Here is a 14,741-nt window from a genome sequence, read left to right as displayed (position 1 = left end):
TCACCACTGTCAGTAACCGTGTTCACTTTGGTCAAGAAATGGGTAGTTTAAAATACAGCTATTTCTGCTAAAATAATTTTATAACAGTTTAAAAGATTAATTTCTTCCAATTCCAGAAGTTCTAAACCGCAGTAGCAAACTCTTAACTGGTTGGTGACGATGCGGACAGTCACGGTTTCTGTGTACCCTGACATCCCACAGGGCAGAGCAGACATCCTGCGTTAGCAGCAGGTTTTCCTTAAGTGGCATAAGCTGCGTCCACGTACCTTTCTTCTGCTGCCCTAACACATGAAGATGTCAGGACAAAGCTGCAGAGTAAGATTCCTCTTCCTACTCCAGACCCTAACCTCAGCTTCTTAAAGGCTAAGTCTGAAAGAAGTAGGTCTTCAGGGGGTCCAAGCACAGGGACCCTCCCCACCGGTCCCAGAGCAGAGCCCAGCCCTTTGCTCCTTCCTGCTGAAACTCATGACCTGAGCTCCTCGAGCCAAAGAGAAGCTGTAGCTTCCCAGCCATCCTCCCACACAGCAAGAGGGCCTCCCAAACACAGCCCTTCATTACCTGGACTTGCCGCTCGAGTAAGTTAAAAGCCTGAGCCCTGGAATATTTTCAGAGAAACGGAGTTTTGAGTAACAAGTATCCAGCTCATTCTACAACACGCAGCCTAATCTGAGCAGCCCCAAATCAGTGTGGACTGAACTGCTGGGGACGTGACGGCAGACACATCAATGCTGAGCACTGTTCTTCAGGTCCTAACAAGCATTCTCCTCATTTGTGATGATACTCATCCCTTTAGCGCGGCAGGCCCGTGACGACTGAGGACTGAGTTACTTTCCAGAATAAAACAGACACACATTTTGCGACACAGGGAAACACGCAGACTGTAATTCCTCATATCTATGCACACATTATGTTACACGTAACTTAAGGTATAGGTCTCCCAGAATCAATAAGCGACCGTGAATCACTCTTTGAAACCAAATGTGTCTGTTTCGCAGCGAGCAGAGCGCCGTGCAGGGGCAGCAGCCGCGGAGCCATGAGAAGTGCCTTGGGGACCAACAGGGCGGAGCCCACCGCCTTCTGAGCACACCCCGTGAACAGAGATTTATTTTTGCAGACAGACTCTTCCACAATTCCTTTACCTTGCGTTTTGTATGCTGACACCGTCTGTGGACACGGAGTCAGGAAATGGGTGTGCCCGACAGTCACGCTTGCCACTGGTCATTTTAGAAAACAGGAGAATGTTCCACATTTGACGTGTCACGCTGTGAAATGGCAGAGAGAGATCTCATTTTCCTGATTAGGTGACATCACAAATATTTCTTTAGAAGCATAAGCAGAATCAGCAGAATCTAAAACTATATTTTCATATAGCATATGGTATTATTTAATATTTTATTACTTTTACAATTAAATGCCCAGAGTATCATGTGGAATTGCATGAAAAATATAAAAAAAAAAAAAAAAAAAAAAAGAGAGAGAAAAGAACTTCAGTTGTGGAGACATTGGAGTGTAAATCTGTGTACACGCTCAGGCTAATTTCATTTGTCCTTTGTGTAATAAATGTAAAATAGTATCCAGATACTGTGCAATATGTAAATAATGTAAATAAAACGCAAGTAATAAATGAAGTGTTTGTTATAATGAAGTTTTCAAAGCGACTCTTTACTTCTGAACAAGTTCATCGCTGGGAATTCATGATTTACAAATCTTTTGAAAAGACTGAAATACTGGAGGATATCACAGAATATAAAAGGCATAAATAAATAAAGCAAGAAAGCTATGAATTCTCGTAAGGGACAACAGCATTTTTTAAAGAGAGTGGCACTATATATTGGCGACATATTTCTTAACATACGTGATTTGGTAGCGACTATTTCAAATAAGTTTGCATCCGTATTTCCTGTATGACCTTGTAACGGAAACACTAAACTCCGTATTTCCTGTATGACCTTGTAATGGAAACACTAAACTAAGAGGGACCTTAAGACTTCCAAAAAGCTCCAGATTTTTACAGGTAGATATATTTTGAACAAATCTGATTGGATCTAATTTTTTAAGACAAGTGAATTCAGCAATGAGGTATTCTGTTCATATGACCCCTAGTCTGGATACAGCCTAAGGACAAAGTCAACTTAGGAATCCTAGGATTTGTCTGAGGATCTGTATTTAAGACATATATGTAAATATTAGAGAAAACAAACTATAGAGATTTATTTATCAACATAAAGGAACAGAAAAGAGTAAGAAATCTCCTTCCTTTGAGAGTATTAAGCAATTACTGAACGACTAGGGCACTAGGGTGTAATGTTTGAAGTGCTTTACTTTCCTGTTCCTAGTTGCAGGGAGACTTTTTCCCTCAATTCTTTACTTGTTGGAGCTACCATTATCAAATTCTCAATCCACCCCGCCTCCCACGTTTCAGGATAAGCCCTCACGGAGCAGTCCTGCGGGCCGTCACACACACGCCTGGCCAGCCTTCTCGCCGTGGCCTCCCCGGCGTCCCTGAGCCTGCCGCCCCCATCCCTCAGGCCCGAGCGAGTTCAGGACTGCAGGCCCCCGTCCGGGACCCCCGGGATACCCAGGGCTCGAAGCCGCCCCTCTGAACTCTCCCTGCTTCTGAGCGGCCGTCACTCAGACTGACCTGTGACTCGGAGCCCTCCCAGGACTTCGGGTCGTCAGCGATGACCTGGGGTGAAGACCGGGAGCGGAGAAAAGCTGTCCCTCGTCTAGCCATCCGCAGGGGTCTGCCTCGGGGTGCTGGCCCCAAGGAGGAGAACCCACACTCCACTGAGGGTGGGGGCGGAGGTGAGGCCGCCGTGGCCGCAGGGCTGCCAGCCTCTTCCAGGAACAGGTCACCGAAGCGGGAGCAACGTGCTTACTTAGGCACTTACGCCCCTCCTCGGGGTGCTGCCGGCACCGAGCAGACAGGCACACGGCACACGGCATCCAAAAGGGACAGAGGAGGCGACGCTTTCTGACTCTTCTCACCTGTCAGTAAAGAAACGGGCAGACACCAGACTGGCACTTAGTTGTATTTTTGTCATTTCCCCAGTTTATTTGAAAACAATCTTTTCTGACATAGATTCATATGAATTTTAGATCAGTTATTTCCAAGTGCACAGAAATTACCTATATTTGCCTATAAACTAAGCACTGATAAAAGAATACTTAACATATCGATACTTAAGCATTCCAACATAAAAGGACTTTTTCCCACTTATTATTTTTTCCCACCTAAGCTGATCTATATTTGACATTCAGGTTAATCACACGCACGGAAAAGCAGACGTGGTCCCCAAACTGACGCTAAGGTAAACCAGCACAGTGTCCTTCTTCCCGGACACAATTACACTTCCAGAGGCAAAGGGGTTCAGACGGGAACACATAAGCTGACTTCCTCATGAAATCAACTAGACAGACACAAACTAAGGAGTGAAGGTGCTGAAGCTGAGTCACACAAATCTTCCTCCTTCCTGTCCTGTAAGTGCACAGGTGTGCCCTGTGCATGTGTGTGAACGCTTCTCGCCGACATCACTGGACACCAGGCCCTGGCATCCGGAGGTAGTGCAGGGCAGGGGCCCCGTCCACACAGAGGGAAGAGGTAGTGCAGATTCTTGGAAGTGCCAGTGGGCTCAGATGCCGACGAGCCTTACAGTGGTGTTTTACTTCATTATGTTCTATTGTGCTGCTCTACTATTTTGTTTTGTTCCGCTATTTTTGTAACTGGGGCAAAGTGGGAGGTTCAACTAGTCTAAGAACGCTTACCCCATAAACTGTCTGAATCAAAATTGTTTATTTATTCGTCCACCAAACGCAACAACTGATTTCCATCTACAATTATTTTTTAAGGTAAGAAACAGTGAGTCAACTGAGAAAAGGGCTGCGGCCTTGGCTAGGGAATGGTGACACTGTGACACCTGACTGAGAATGCGGGCCGGTGGGAACGAGCCTGGGCCGCAGCAGGACTGGACCCGGGTCAGCGAACCTTCTCCAGGAAGGCTCTGCAGCACCGCACACACTGCTGGTAGACGGCCTCAAAGTCCGCGTCATTACCCTGAAAAGACAGGGAAAAGGAAGAGTAACTAAGCCTGCGTAAGGAAAAGGCCCCTCGGGAGCCTGCCTCCGACTCCCGACGCTAGGGCACACGGACAGGCTGGTCTCTACGTTACCCCTACCCGTGAACCGCAGGATGGAAGGGAGAACCATACTTACATAATAAGGGTCCTCGATGATGAGCTGTTTCTGCGGATCGTAGCTCCCAAGTAGTTCAATTTTTGCTCTGTGGTTTTTAACTTGATTTCTTTTCCTATTCAAATCTCTGTAAAATTGAAACATGAACTTAGTTTTCTGATCTATGGCTTCAAGTTAAACTGGGACATCTGCTACGGTTTTATGAAGCATCCATATCAAAATCCAGCAAAAGTGACCTGATTTAAAGAGGAAATCAAACACTCGGCAGCTCTGTACGGCCCTCCGTGGGGCCGCAGTCATGGGGCTCTGTCTCTCAGGCAAGGGAGCTCGCAACAGCAGGGGATTTACACAAAATGTACAGCTTTGAGTCAGACAATAATTAGCATTCTCCTGACACGGTGACAGAATGGAACGCAAAAAGCCACGAGAACCAAGTCCCAGAGGGCGGGAGGTTCCACGCCAAGGTGTCCCGGCGGTGGTCCGTGCGCCCACGCCACAGCCGGCGGGGCTCGGCTCCCATCTCTCACCTCAGCTTTCTCACTGAGCTTCGTGTGGACTGTTCCTGCATTTGGTTACCAAATCTCTATGGGGGACAACAGAGTCTAACGGGAAACCCGCGAGGCCTCAGAGCACAGACCCTCCCCAGGAAGCCACCGAGGCTGAAACGTGAAGGGTGGGGGGGGCAGGGGTGGCTCGGGCTGCACCACCAAGTGCCAACCACGTCTGGACACCTCATTAATAGACAGGGTGCCACACAGAGTTCTCTAACAAGACACAGTTGATGATACTGATGAGCTATTCTGTAAGTGAGAAAAATGAGGACAAAACAAAACTAACAAGTGAAAAACAAGAACAGAAAATCTATGTATTCTAACGCAGTTCGTGATTAATGAAAACCTAGGCGAGCCTGTTGCATCCGTACCTGTCCACCCTACAACGGTGACTAAAGGAAAGAGTTTCTGTTAATCAAACACATGCCACACTTACAGGTTAGCAAGGAAGCAAGGCAGTGTGGTCCTGTGCTCACACCGAGGGCCCAGCTCTGTCCTCTAGGTGAGGGCAGACACCACAGGCCCCGCGGGCGGACTGCTGAGGCATCTCACCCGGCAAGACCTATCGTGTGACAGGCAGCACGGTGCCCGTCTTGCAACTGGCGCATGGTCTGCTCATACATTCCCTTTGGTCACTTAGCCCGAGTCTGCCTCTATATTTGTAAAATACATCCTATTCATTTATCTTTGCATGGTCACATTGTATCATATTGTTTGTTAGGTCTAATTTTAATACATGAAGCCCATAATACATGTAAGCCCACCTCAGACTTCACGAGGAGAGGCCCAGGAAAACGCTCTCATCATTGGTTACCAATGCCTGGCTGAAGAAATGCCACACCAAGTTTCTTGTTGCCCAGATCCATGTCCCCTGGGGTCAAACGCACATGTGAGGCAATAGGGCACGGTGGTGAGTGTGACTCTTGCCTCACTGAGCCTAGGCTAAAATTCCAACACACCCAACCACTGAATCTGTGAACTTGGGCAAGTAACGTAACCTCTCTGTGCCTCGAATTCCTCTTTGATAAGACGGAGCAACAGTGCAAACCTCCGGAGGAAGCGCTTTGGCGTGCACAGCACATGACACACACCATGCTTAGCCATTTTTATCTAATACCTTAATCTGACAGTTTTCGTTTTTTAAATTGATTAAGGCAATCAACAATTTAAATGAACTAAAAAGTCTTCTTTTTTGTTAGTCCTTTTTTGGGGGTTGGTGTGGGGCAGCTGTAAGAGGGAATAAGATGAGAAACACAATAAAACACCATGCTGGCCGTGAATCATTATAGCAATAACAGACTCATTCTCCTGCAAAACAAAGCATCACCTTATATATCAGAGTGTTCCTTACCAAAGGGTGTGTCTCAGTGTAAACAGATCTATGAGACTTCAATTCTAAATTATTCTCTGGATTTCTTACTATTCTAAATAAGTACTTCTACATGTTGTGACCATCACTATATATTACAAGTTTAAGGTACTAGAAAAATCATTTTGGACAACAAACTGCTTAGCCTATTACTGAACTGAGTTGAAGAGAAATACCCTTTAAAAACACGATTACCTCAGGTTGCTTTCATCCATACAGAGTATGTAATCAAAAGTGGCAAAGTCTTCTTTGGTAACCTAAAAGTAAATGAGAAGTGAAAACATAATGTTTACATTTAGACCAATCAAGCCTAGAGGATCCAAATCAGAACCTTAAAAAAAAAAATAATAAGGCTATACTTGAATCTGCTACTCACTAATTAAGTTATAAATCAATTAAGGTACTTTAAAGTTAAAACAGTTAACCTGATTTCCTGAAATTGTATTGCAAATAAATTTTATTTTATACAGTTCCCTAGAATAATCATAAAATAGTATAATATGTGGATGCAAAGTTTATACTTCATCTTCGACTTCTTAGAAACAAAGTATAATTCAGTTAACTTATTAAAGTGTTCCGTACGTGAGCCCTACTTTTCATCCTACAAGTACCCATCCTCAGCCCCAGTGACACGGATCAACTGCAGCACTGACGGCTGTCCTCGTGGGGCTTCCCTCCTACACAGGGTGGGCAGCTCTCAGGAGTGACAATGCCTCACAGAAAACTAAAGCAGAGAAGAGGGCAGAGAGGAAGATAACATTTTAAGTAGGGTGGTCAGGCTCACTAGAAAGAAACACATGAGTAACTGAATCTCCGGATCTTCTCTATTCTCACTAAATATCCATACCTTGGACGTGACACAGAAGAGAGTGCCACTCAGTATTTTTACTAATTTACTAAATTTACTAATTTTTACTAATTTACTAACCTAAACTTTGCACTGTTTTCTGACATAATTCATAAACATAAACTCACTAAAATATAAACAAAAAACTCTCTTATGATTTTTTACTAGTATAAATAATGATAGAATAAGAAAGGAACAACTATATTCAATTTTAATAACCTACAAGGGGAAAGAATCGGAAAAAGAATATATATATATATATATATAACAATCACTCTGCTGTACACCTGAAACTAACACAGCACTGTAAATTAACTGTACTTCAATTAAAAAAATGGTAGGCAGGTGGAAGGAAGGAAGGAAGGAAGGAAGGAAGGGAAACATGCCGTAATCAAGGATGGAAATAATTTCTAAGAATGCTTTCAATACTCATCTTCATCACTAAAAAAATCCTCTAAAATATAGTGGCACAATGAAACTACAAAGATTTAGAATACCTGGTTAAACAGAGTAGTGACACTCTACTATAATCAGTGCTGCAAAAGAGCCATAAATACACTCACTGTTCTGTTAAAAATAATAAATTTTGGCTCTTAGTATGCACTTGCATTAATTTTTAGTGCAGCACATTAATAAAGTACTGGGACCAAATTTTGCTAACATTCCCAAGGTACTAGCTTATTTTAAAATCTATTAGAACAAATACTACAAGTTATTTCCCCAAATTCGTTGTCTGAGAAATGTCCTGAGATTAAATATTAAACATTGTTTTTAATTTTGGAATGACTGCAATTGCAGATCCTAAGAAAGACTTAGTAACTGACAGCTACATGTAGCTACATGATGTTTAGATGTTAAAATGACTGTGGAAGAAGAGGAACAGCTATAATTAACTTCTTATAAAGAATGCATGGTAAAGGATTTCCGCTTGCAGCTATAAATGAAACAGCTTGTGGCAAAACAACCCTATTGCCAGAAAAAAAATAGAAAACGCCCATCAAAACTAAACACTTCTGCACAATCATTAACGTGCTCCCATGACAGCCAGGCTCAGAAAGGCCAAAATCCCAACCGCCTGCACAGGACCAGGTATGCAAATTGGCGGGCCCTCTGCTGCTACAGATAAGCCTGGCTGCCTGAGAGGGCTGACCAGCCACCAAGGGCAGCTGGCATCTTGCTCCGGCCCTCAAGAGGACTTGCGGACCCTGGGCCCTGGCGAGAGCTCGGAAGAGAGGTCTCAAACTTCCTGGAGGCAGAAATGTTTAACTCTTAAAAATGATTTAGGCCTCTTCCCTCTAAACAACTTGTTACTTAGGGTTAAATCTATTGTACCAATATTCACCAAAGCTATTAAAAGTGAAATTTTTATAACACTTATTATTCATTTAAAAATAATAAAAATTCATTACCTGTTATTATAACATTTTTATAAATGAAAAACAGCTCTACTTTCCACACTGAAACTTAGGGAGGAGAGTGGCACTGTTTTACATTTTTGCAAATCTCTTTAATGTCTGCTTACTCAAGGCAGACGGTTCTCCTGTGCGCTTCTGCATTTGATCTGCTGAAATATGCAAACCCAGCCTCACACAAGTACGTAGCTTAAAAGCAGTATTTTAACAGCCACTGTGTAACTGTGGATATTCTCTGATGCAACACCAAAGCCCATCAGCAGCGGTTTCTTACAGGTTATTTGCCATGTAGAACGTGAAAACATACGAGCAAACTTTCCTACTCTGTCCAAGCTCACTGGTTATGGTTAGTCTGATCCTTTGAATGGATCCCTGACTCACACACTTTGACCTCACGGGCCTAGGGGTCCCTGGAACCCACTTTGGGGACTGTGCTTTAGACTCTCACAGGAGGGGCTGTTAGCAATGTCTGAGGACATCGTGATTGTCACGATGGGGGATGAAAGGGGTGCTCAGCATCGCGTGGGTCAAAGCACCCGGCCTCCCAGGTCACGAGAAGCCTGGGCAGAAGGCCGCTGATGGGAAGGCAGAAGCGCCAAAGGGCCAGTGGGCAACCTCACCGGCTGGAGATGCTGGAGGCGAAGCTGGCACCCACACGTTTTCTCCTCAGAGCATCTACCAAGTTCCTAAACTATTCAGAGAAAGAAGCCAAGAGAACAAGTGGAAGGCCGCACGCAGCAGACTCAGTAAGGAAGGAAGAAGAACTATTTCAGAAGCTGCCCAACAGGAGCAGCCCTGTGTGCCGAACACCTCCCCAGCAGGTGGGGGTCCTGGAAGTTCACCCGAGAGGGGCCCGTCCAGCACAGCCCGAGACCCGCGACGCAGGTCCAGAAACCAGTCAGCTCCAAACCAATCCCTGCCCTACCAAAGTGGAGCCATCTGGGGGCGAAGGTCCTTCACCCAAAGCTTCTACGTTGTTTATACATCATGCTCAGCATTTAATCCAAACTAGCAAGCATACCAAGCAATACAACAAAGAGGAAAAGAAAAAAAAAGCAGACTCACAGATGACCCAGGTATTAGTTACTAGACTTTATTTAAAATAACTGTGATCGGAATTGTTCAAGAAGATATAGGGCAAGATGTAGAATTTCACCAGAGAGCTGGAATCAATTTAAAAGATCAAATAAACCTTAAAGAATTAAATAAAATAACAGACACTAAATATTCAATAAATGGAGGCTTATGGACTGTTTGAAAACATAGAAAGATTTGTACATCACAAAACAGGTCAGTAGAAAAATCTCAGACTGAAAAACAGAGTGAAAAGGATGGAGAAAGTAGAAAAAGCACAAAAAATTTATGTTCAAAATACATTTAGGTTGAATCTCAGAAGAATGAGGGGAAGAAAAATATACAAAGATAACAGCCCAGAATCTTCCAGCACTGATGAAAACCATCAAGACACAAATTCAGGAAGTGAATCTGACCACATAAAACTGCTGGTAACGACACACCAAAGAAAAACTAAAGACAGCAGAAGAAAATGACAGCAACTGCAGGAAACAACAAAAAGGCAATGGATTAGATGAATCCTTCCAAACAGTTAAAGTAGAAATACCATCATTGTCTGACAAAAGTTTTTTAACAGAAGAGAAAAAAACAGTAGCCAACTTGTTTTATGAGGCTGCTCGGCCCTGACACAGTGTGTGATGCCAGGTGTGTATCCACCCCTGACACAGTGTGTGATGCCAGGTGTGTATCCACCCCTGACACAGTGTATGATGCGGGGTGTGTATCCAACAGAACTGCACACATACAAAAATATTCAGTGGAACACAGCCCCAAACTAGAAACAACCCGAGTGTTCATCAAGAGTGGAACTGATAAATAAACTGTAGCCTAACTGTAAAATGGTACTGAGTCCACAAATGAAGATGACTGAAGCTTTGCTATGAGCAACAATACGGAGAACCTCACAAAGGAAAATGCTGACAGAGTATACACACTATAGGATTCCACTGCCATAAAGTTAAAAAGGTAGACGGCATTTTGAGTGGTGACCTCTGGAGTAGAGGGAGTAGAGCCGGTCGTGCCGTAAGATGCACTGAGCACCCTGACATCTGTGTATGTGTCAAATAAAGTTTACTGAAAAGGGAAAGAATGTATGATAAAGTAAACATCCCCACAGAACTAACCGGATGTGAGAGTTCACATACTCCAGAGAAATGATTACATGCGCTAAAAAGAAAAAAGTACCCTAAATGTATTTTGCCTACAAAACCCAGGTTTAATAGAAATATTAGAATAGTTCTCATACAAATTGTGATACTCACGAAAGAGGAAATCTGTAAACATTAGAAAATGCTAAAAAATAACAAAGATCTGATGTGATACTGACATCTCCTACACTAGGACTTTCAAATTTTAAAAAAATCATTGTTGAGAAAATTTTCTTAAAAGCAACAGGAAAAAGAAAAAGAAAATAGATCACGTGGGGCTTCCCTAGTGGAGCAGCGGTTGCGCGTCCGCCTGCCGATGCAGGGGAACTGGGTTCGCGCCCCGGTCTGGGAGGATCCCACATGCCGCGGAGCGGCTGGGCCCGTGAGCCATGGCCGCTGAGCCTGCGCGTCCGGAGCCTGTCCTCCGCAACGGGAGAGGCCGCAGCAGAGGGAGGCCGGCATACCACAAAAAAAAAAAAAAAAAAAAGAAAAAGAAAAAGAAAATAGATCACGTGGAAGTACTACGTCTAAAACTGGTAATAATTTCTTAAGCAGTAACTTTCTAGCTTTGTTTTTTTAAGGAATGTGTATTTAAAATATTTCATTTGTACCCACTTTTATTATAAACTTAGTGTATGAAAAATAATCTGATCTTAAAAATAGAAAACATGGAAGTATGATTGCTCATAATTCTGAAGGTCTACTCAAAATAAATCTACATTATTTAAAAAACAGAAAGTAGACATTGGCAAGGTATGCAAAACCCTGAAGAGATCAGAATGGACAAATGATATAAAAAACGTTTAATCTCCAATGAAAATTCCACGTAAGAAAGGGTCCTTAAAATAGTTAAATAGTAAATTGTTAACATGCAGAGTCAACTGATGTAGCCATAAACTAGTTCACAGATCTCAGTTATCTAAGTCAAAAATAATGTGTGTATTACTAATTTCTGAGACATTATTAACATATTAAAAGTGTTTCTATAGTAATTTTGTTTTGTGAATTTTCTGGCTCACACCTCAACAAACAAACCTGTAATTAAATCCAAGTTCTACCACTTTGCAGCTGCATAACCTTCAATAAGTCATTTATTTTCTCTCCAGAACTGTTTCTTGACCTGCAAAATGTGTTTACCAACCACTCCTTTCCGTAATTGATAAAAATTGAGAACGACCAAAATTTAAAATACGATGTTATATGGCAAAGCAATCTGCAAAGTTTTCAATAGAGACAAAATTTAGTATAACAATGACTAAGGAATCTTTATCCAGTCTTACAAAAAGTTCTGATCCAAGCACTAATACTAAATTATAGTTCTCACACTGCCATCCATACTTACAAACATGCAATGTATTTGACAACTGATTTTCAAAATATTTGGCTTCTCACTTTGAAGGCCTCAAAAGCTCATCCGACACCAAGCCATGACCTTTCTTGGCCTATAGAGCCTACATTTTGTTAGGATGGATACAAAAGGAAGTTAGCAGATTTTAGCGAGGTTTTTAAAAAATCCAATTGAATCTCCACAAAATAATCATATTGATAAAAATAGCAGTCCCTTTAGAACAACACGCTAGTCAGAAACGAAGCGTATTTCTGTAGCAGCTGGTCCCTGTGGTTATAGAAGGTGCCAGCACCAGCACCCACAGCAGCTCCTAGACTGGGGGTGACTGGACGGGGCCGCCTACGGACCCCGACGTCTCGCCACAAATGCTGCCATGAAAACCTCAGCACCCCACCTCCCCGCGGTTCCACGGGAGTCTAGAACCCTGTAGCCCAATAACGCGCCCACCAGACCAAGTGGCTATTTAAATGAGTTACAATTTAAAATTCAGCCTCCATCACACTGGCCATATCTCCAAAGTGCAAGAGCCACATGCAGCTGGTGGCTTCCACCCTGGAGAGCAGATAAGGCACACCATCCTCCTCGCAGGACGTTCTGCTGGGCCGCATTCCAGAACCAAAACCCGGAAGTACTACTGCTGGTGTGCAGGATATGCATCCATAATATCAGCATTACCCTGTATTTCTAAGGCACTTCACAGTTGGCAGTATGTTTCTGTATTTATAAGAGAAATTTTTTCTAGCAACAACCTAGTAATGGAAGCAGACTAAGTCACTATGACTTCAATGTTTAAAGCCCTCACAGATAGAAAGAAAAGGCGATGACAGCTCAGGTCTTCCAGCTCTTAGGCAGGGCTCTCTCGACCATGCATTTTAATAAGTCAATTCCAAGACCATGCAAACCTTTCAGAACTGTGGAACCAGAATGGGTGTATCGTGGCTGGTTAGGCCGACCCTAAATAAACACACTCAAATAAACACACTCATTATACATAAGTCTGGTTAAGCCTCTCACAGCCTCTCAGGTTACGGGATCAACGTATTAGAAATTAAACAAGGTCTCTTCTACCTGTCTTGCTTTATGGGCTGTGTTAATGCCATGCTTTCTTAGGCAGCTCACAGCTCTTGGATCTGGCGACCGGCCCACGTTCCAGTCAGAAACAGCGCCACTGTCAATGACCCACTGCAACACAAAACACACAAGTGCACCTTCAAGGTCAAGTACAGTACCTGCCGGGCAACGTGACTCATGGGGATACCATGCTTCTTCATGCAAGCCTGCCCCCGATAATCAGGAGGGTTTCCTAGTTCATACGTGGACGTTGCTGCACTGTCTATCCTCCACTGCAGGAGAGAAAAAGAATTTTTTTCACAATTTTCTGCCCCAAAGCCATTCAGGTTGGCCTCTTTAAGGTAGTGAACAGTACTTACAGTATCTGAAATGTTTTGATCAGTTACAAGCTTCCTGAAAACTGCTTCTGCGATGGGTGATCGACAGATGTTACCTTAAAAAAAAGGAGGGGGCAGAGAGTGGGCATCTGGTTTGAGGGAAGCAAGGAACTCTTCTCTGAGGTGACCGTCCTGCCAGCACGTGGCAGAACCTGGGGGAACAGCTGACCCAACCCCGCTCAATGATTTCACACCAACCGTCCAAGTACTCAAAGTACAAATGACAAAGACATCAGAAATCAGAACAGTTATGACCAAAATCACCGTTTTTCAGGTTGCTATCACTGACCCAGAAGCAAGTCGTGAAATCAACGAAGTGGGTCGCAACCAGTCTATTTTAAAATGAAATACAACAGAATAGAGTTTAAAATATGTATTTTCAAGTATACTGCACATAATAAAGATGAATATTGTTTCATAAAATACACAAGCAAATGTATTTAGGCCTAAGAGGAGTTCCACACAGACTTCTACCGCAGGACCTGTGCGGAGCCTGTGCTCGAGTGCTGTGGACCCAGAAGTCAGCCAGCTGGGGTAGGGATGGTCCTCCAGGCTGTCCAGTCTGCCCGGAACTTACAGCAGCTGCCAGTTCACAGATGCCCAGAGCCACCCTCGCTTCAAACCAGCTGAACCTTACAGGTTCCATATTTCTCCAGAAGGGCTGCAGAATTCAGGAAAATGCTATACTTAGGATGATAGTTTTATTATCACAAAAAGATACAGAGCAGAACCGGCCAGAGTCAGAGAGCACAGCAAAGATTCTGGAAGAGTTCCAAACAGGAACCCTTCTGGTCCCTGGGGACGTGTCACATTCCCGTCACCCATGTGTGACAGTACTCAGAGTACTGCCAATCCAGGATGCCTCCCAGAGCTCCAGTGCCAAGGATTTATTGGGGTTTCATAAATAAGCCTAACTGATTGAATTACTGGCCTCTGGTTGAACTCAGTGTCCAGCCCCTTCCCCTCCCACGTGTGGCTCACAGCCTCCACCCCGAGTTACCTCCTCAGCATAAGCTGTGCAGGGCCATCCCTGAATCACAAAACACTCCTATCACTCAGAAGAAATTCCAAGGGGTTTGAAGGTTACCTCCCAGCAGGCAGGACAGAGGCAAGACCTCCCATTAAATGGGGTCAAATTCCTTACTACACAGGGGAAGAAAGACAAAAGACAGAAAACCTTCCCTCAAAATGTTTCTACCACGTGCCAAGCAATGTATTTATGGGAGATACGGAATTAGCTATAATAAAAACAGGAAAACAAATGCTGATAGACAAGCAATATACTACAGGAGCACGGGAAAAGATTCTAAAAAGCATAAAGAATAAGAAAGTTTCTTATGAGAAAAAAAGAAA

General features: G+C 43.5%; 1 protein-coding gene across 2 annotated transcripts in view; it reads right to left on the bottom strand.

Annotated features, from left to right (window-relative positions):
• Positions 1–3,038: 3,038 nt before the first annotated feature.
• Positions 3,039–14,741, bottom strand: part of ACP1 (acid phosphatase 1) — a 105,560-nt gene continuing 93,857 nt past the window's right edge. Inside the window, exons 3-7 of one of the 2 annotated variants that reach the window (XM_007118745.4) lie at positions 13,371–13,444; positions 13,009–13,122; positions 6,307–6,368; positions 4,213–4,318; positions 3,039–4,054 (exon numbers count right to left, since the gene is read on the bottom strand). In XM_007118745.4, the coding sequence (XP_007118807.2) occupies positions 3,977–4,054; positions 4,213–4,318; positions 6,307–6,368; positions 13,009–13,122; positions 13,371–13,444 (434 nt within the window). In that variant the 3' untranslated portion in view covers positions 3,039–3,976. Of the gene's footprint in view, positions 4,055–4,212; positions 4,319–6,306; positions 6,369–13,008; positions 13,123–13,169; positions 13,284–13,370; positions 13,445–14,741 lie in introns of both variants that reach the window. The other variant, XM_007118744.4, reaches the window with a different exon arrangement.

The sequence above is a fragment of the Physeter macrocephalus genome, chromosome 12, assembly GCF_002837175.3.
Source record: "Physeter macrocephalus isolate SW-GA chromosome 12, ASM283717v5, whole genome shotgun sequence".
Taxonomy (NCBI): domain Eukaryota; kingdom Metazoa; phylum Chordata; class Mammalia; order Artiodactyla; family Physeteridae; genus Physeter; species Physeter macrocephalus.
This window is presented reverse-complemented; position numbering and strand designations above follow the sequence as displayed.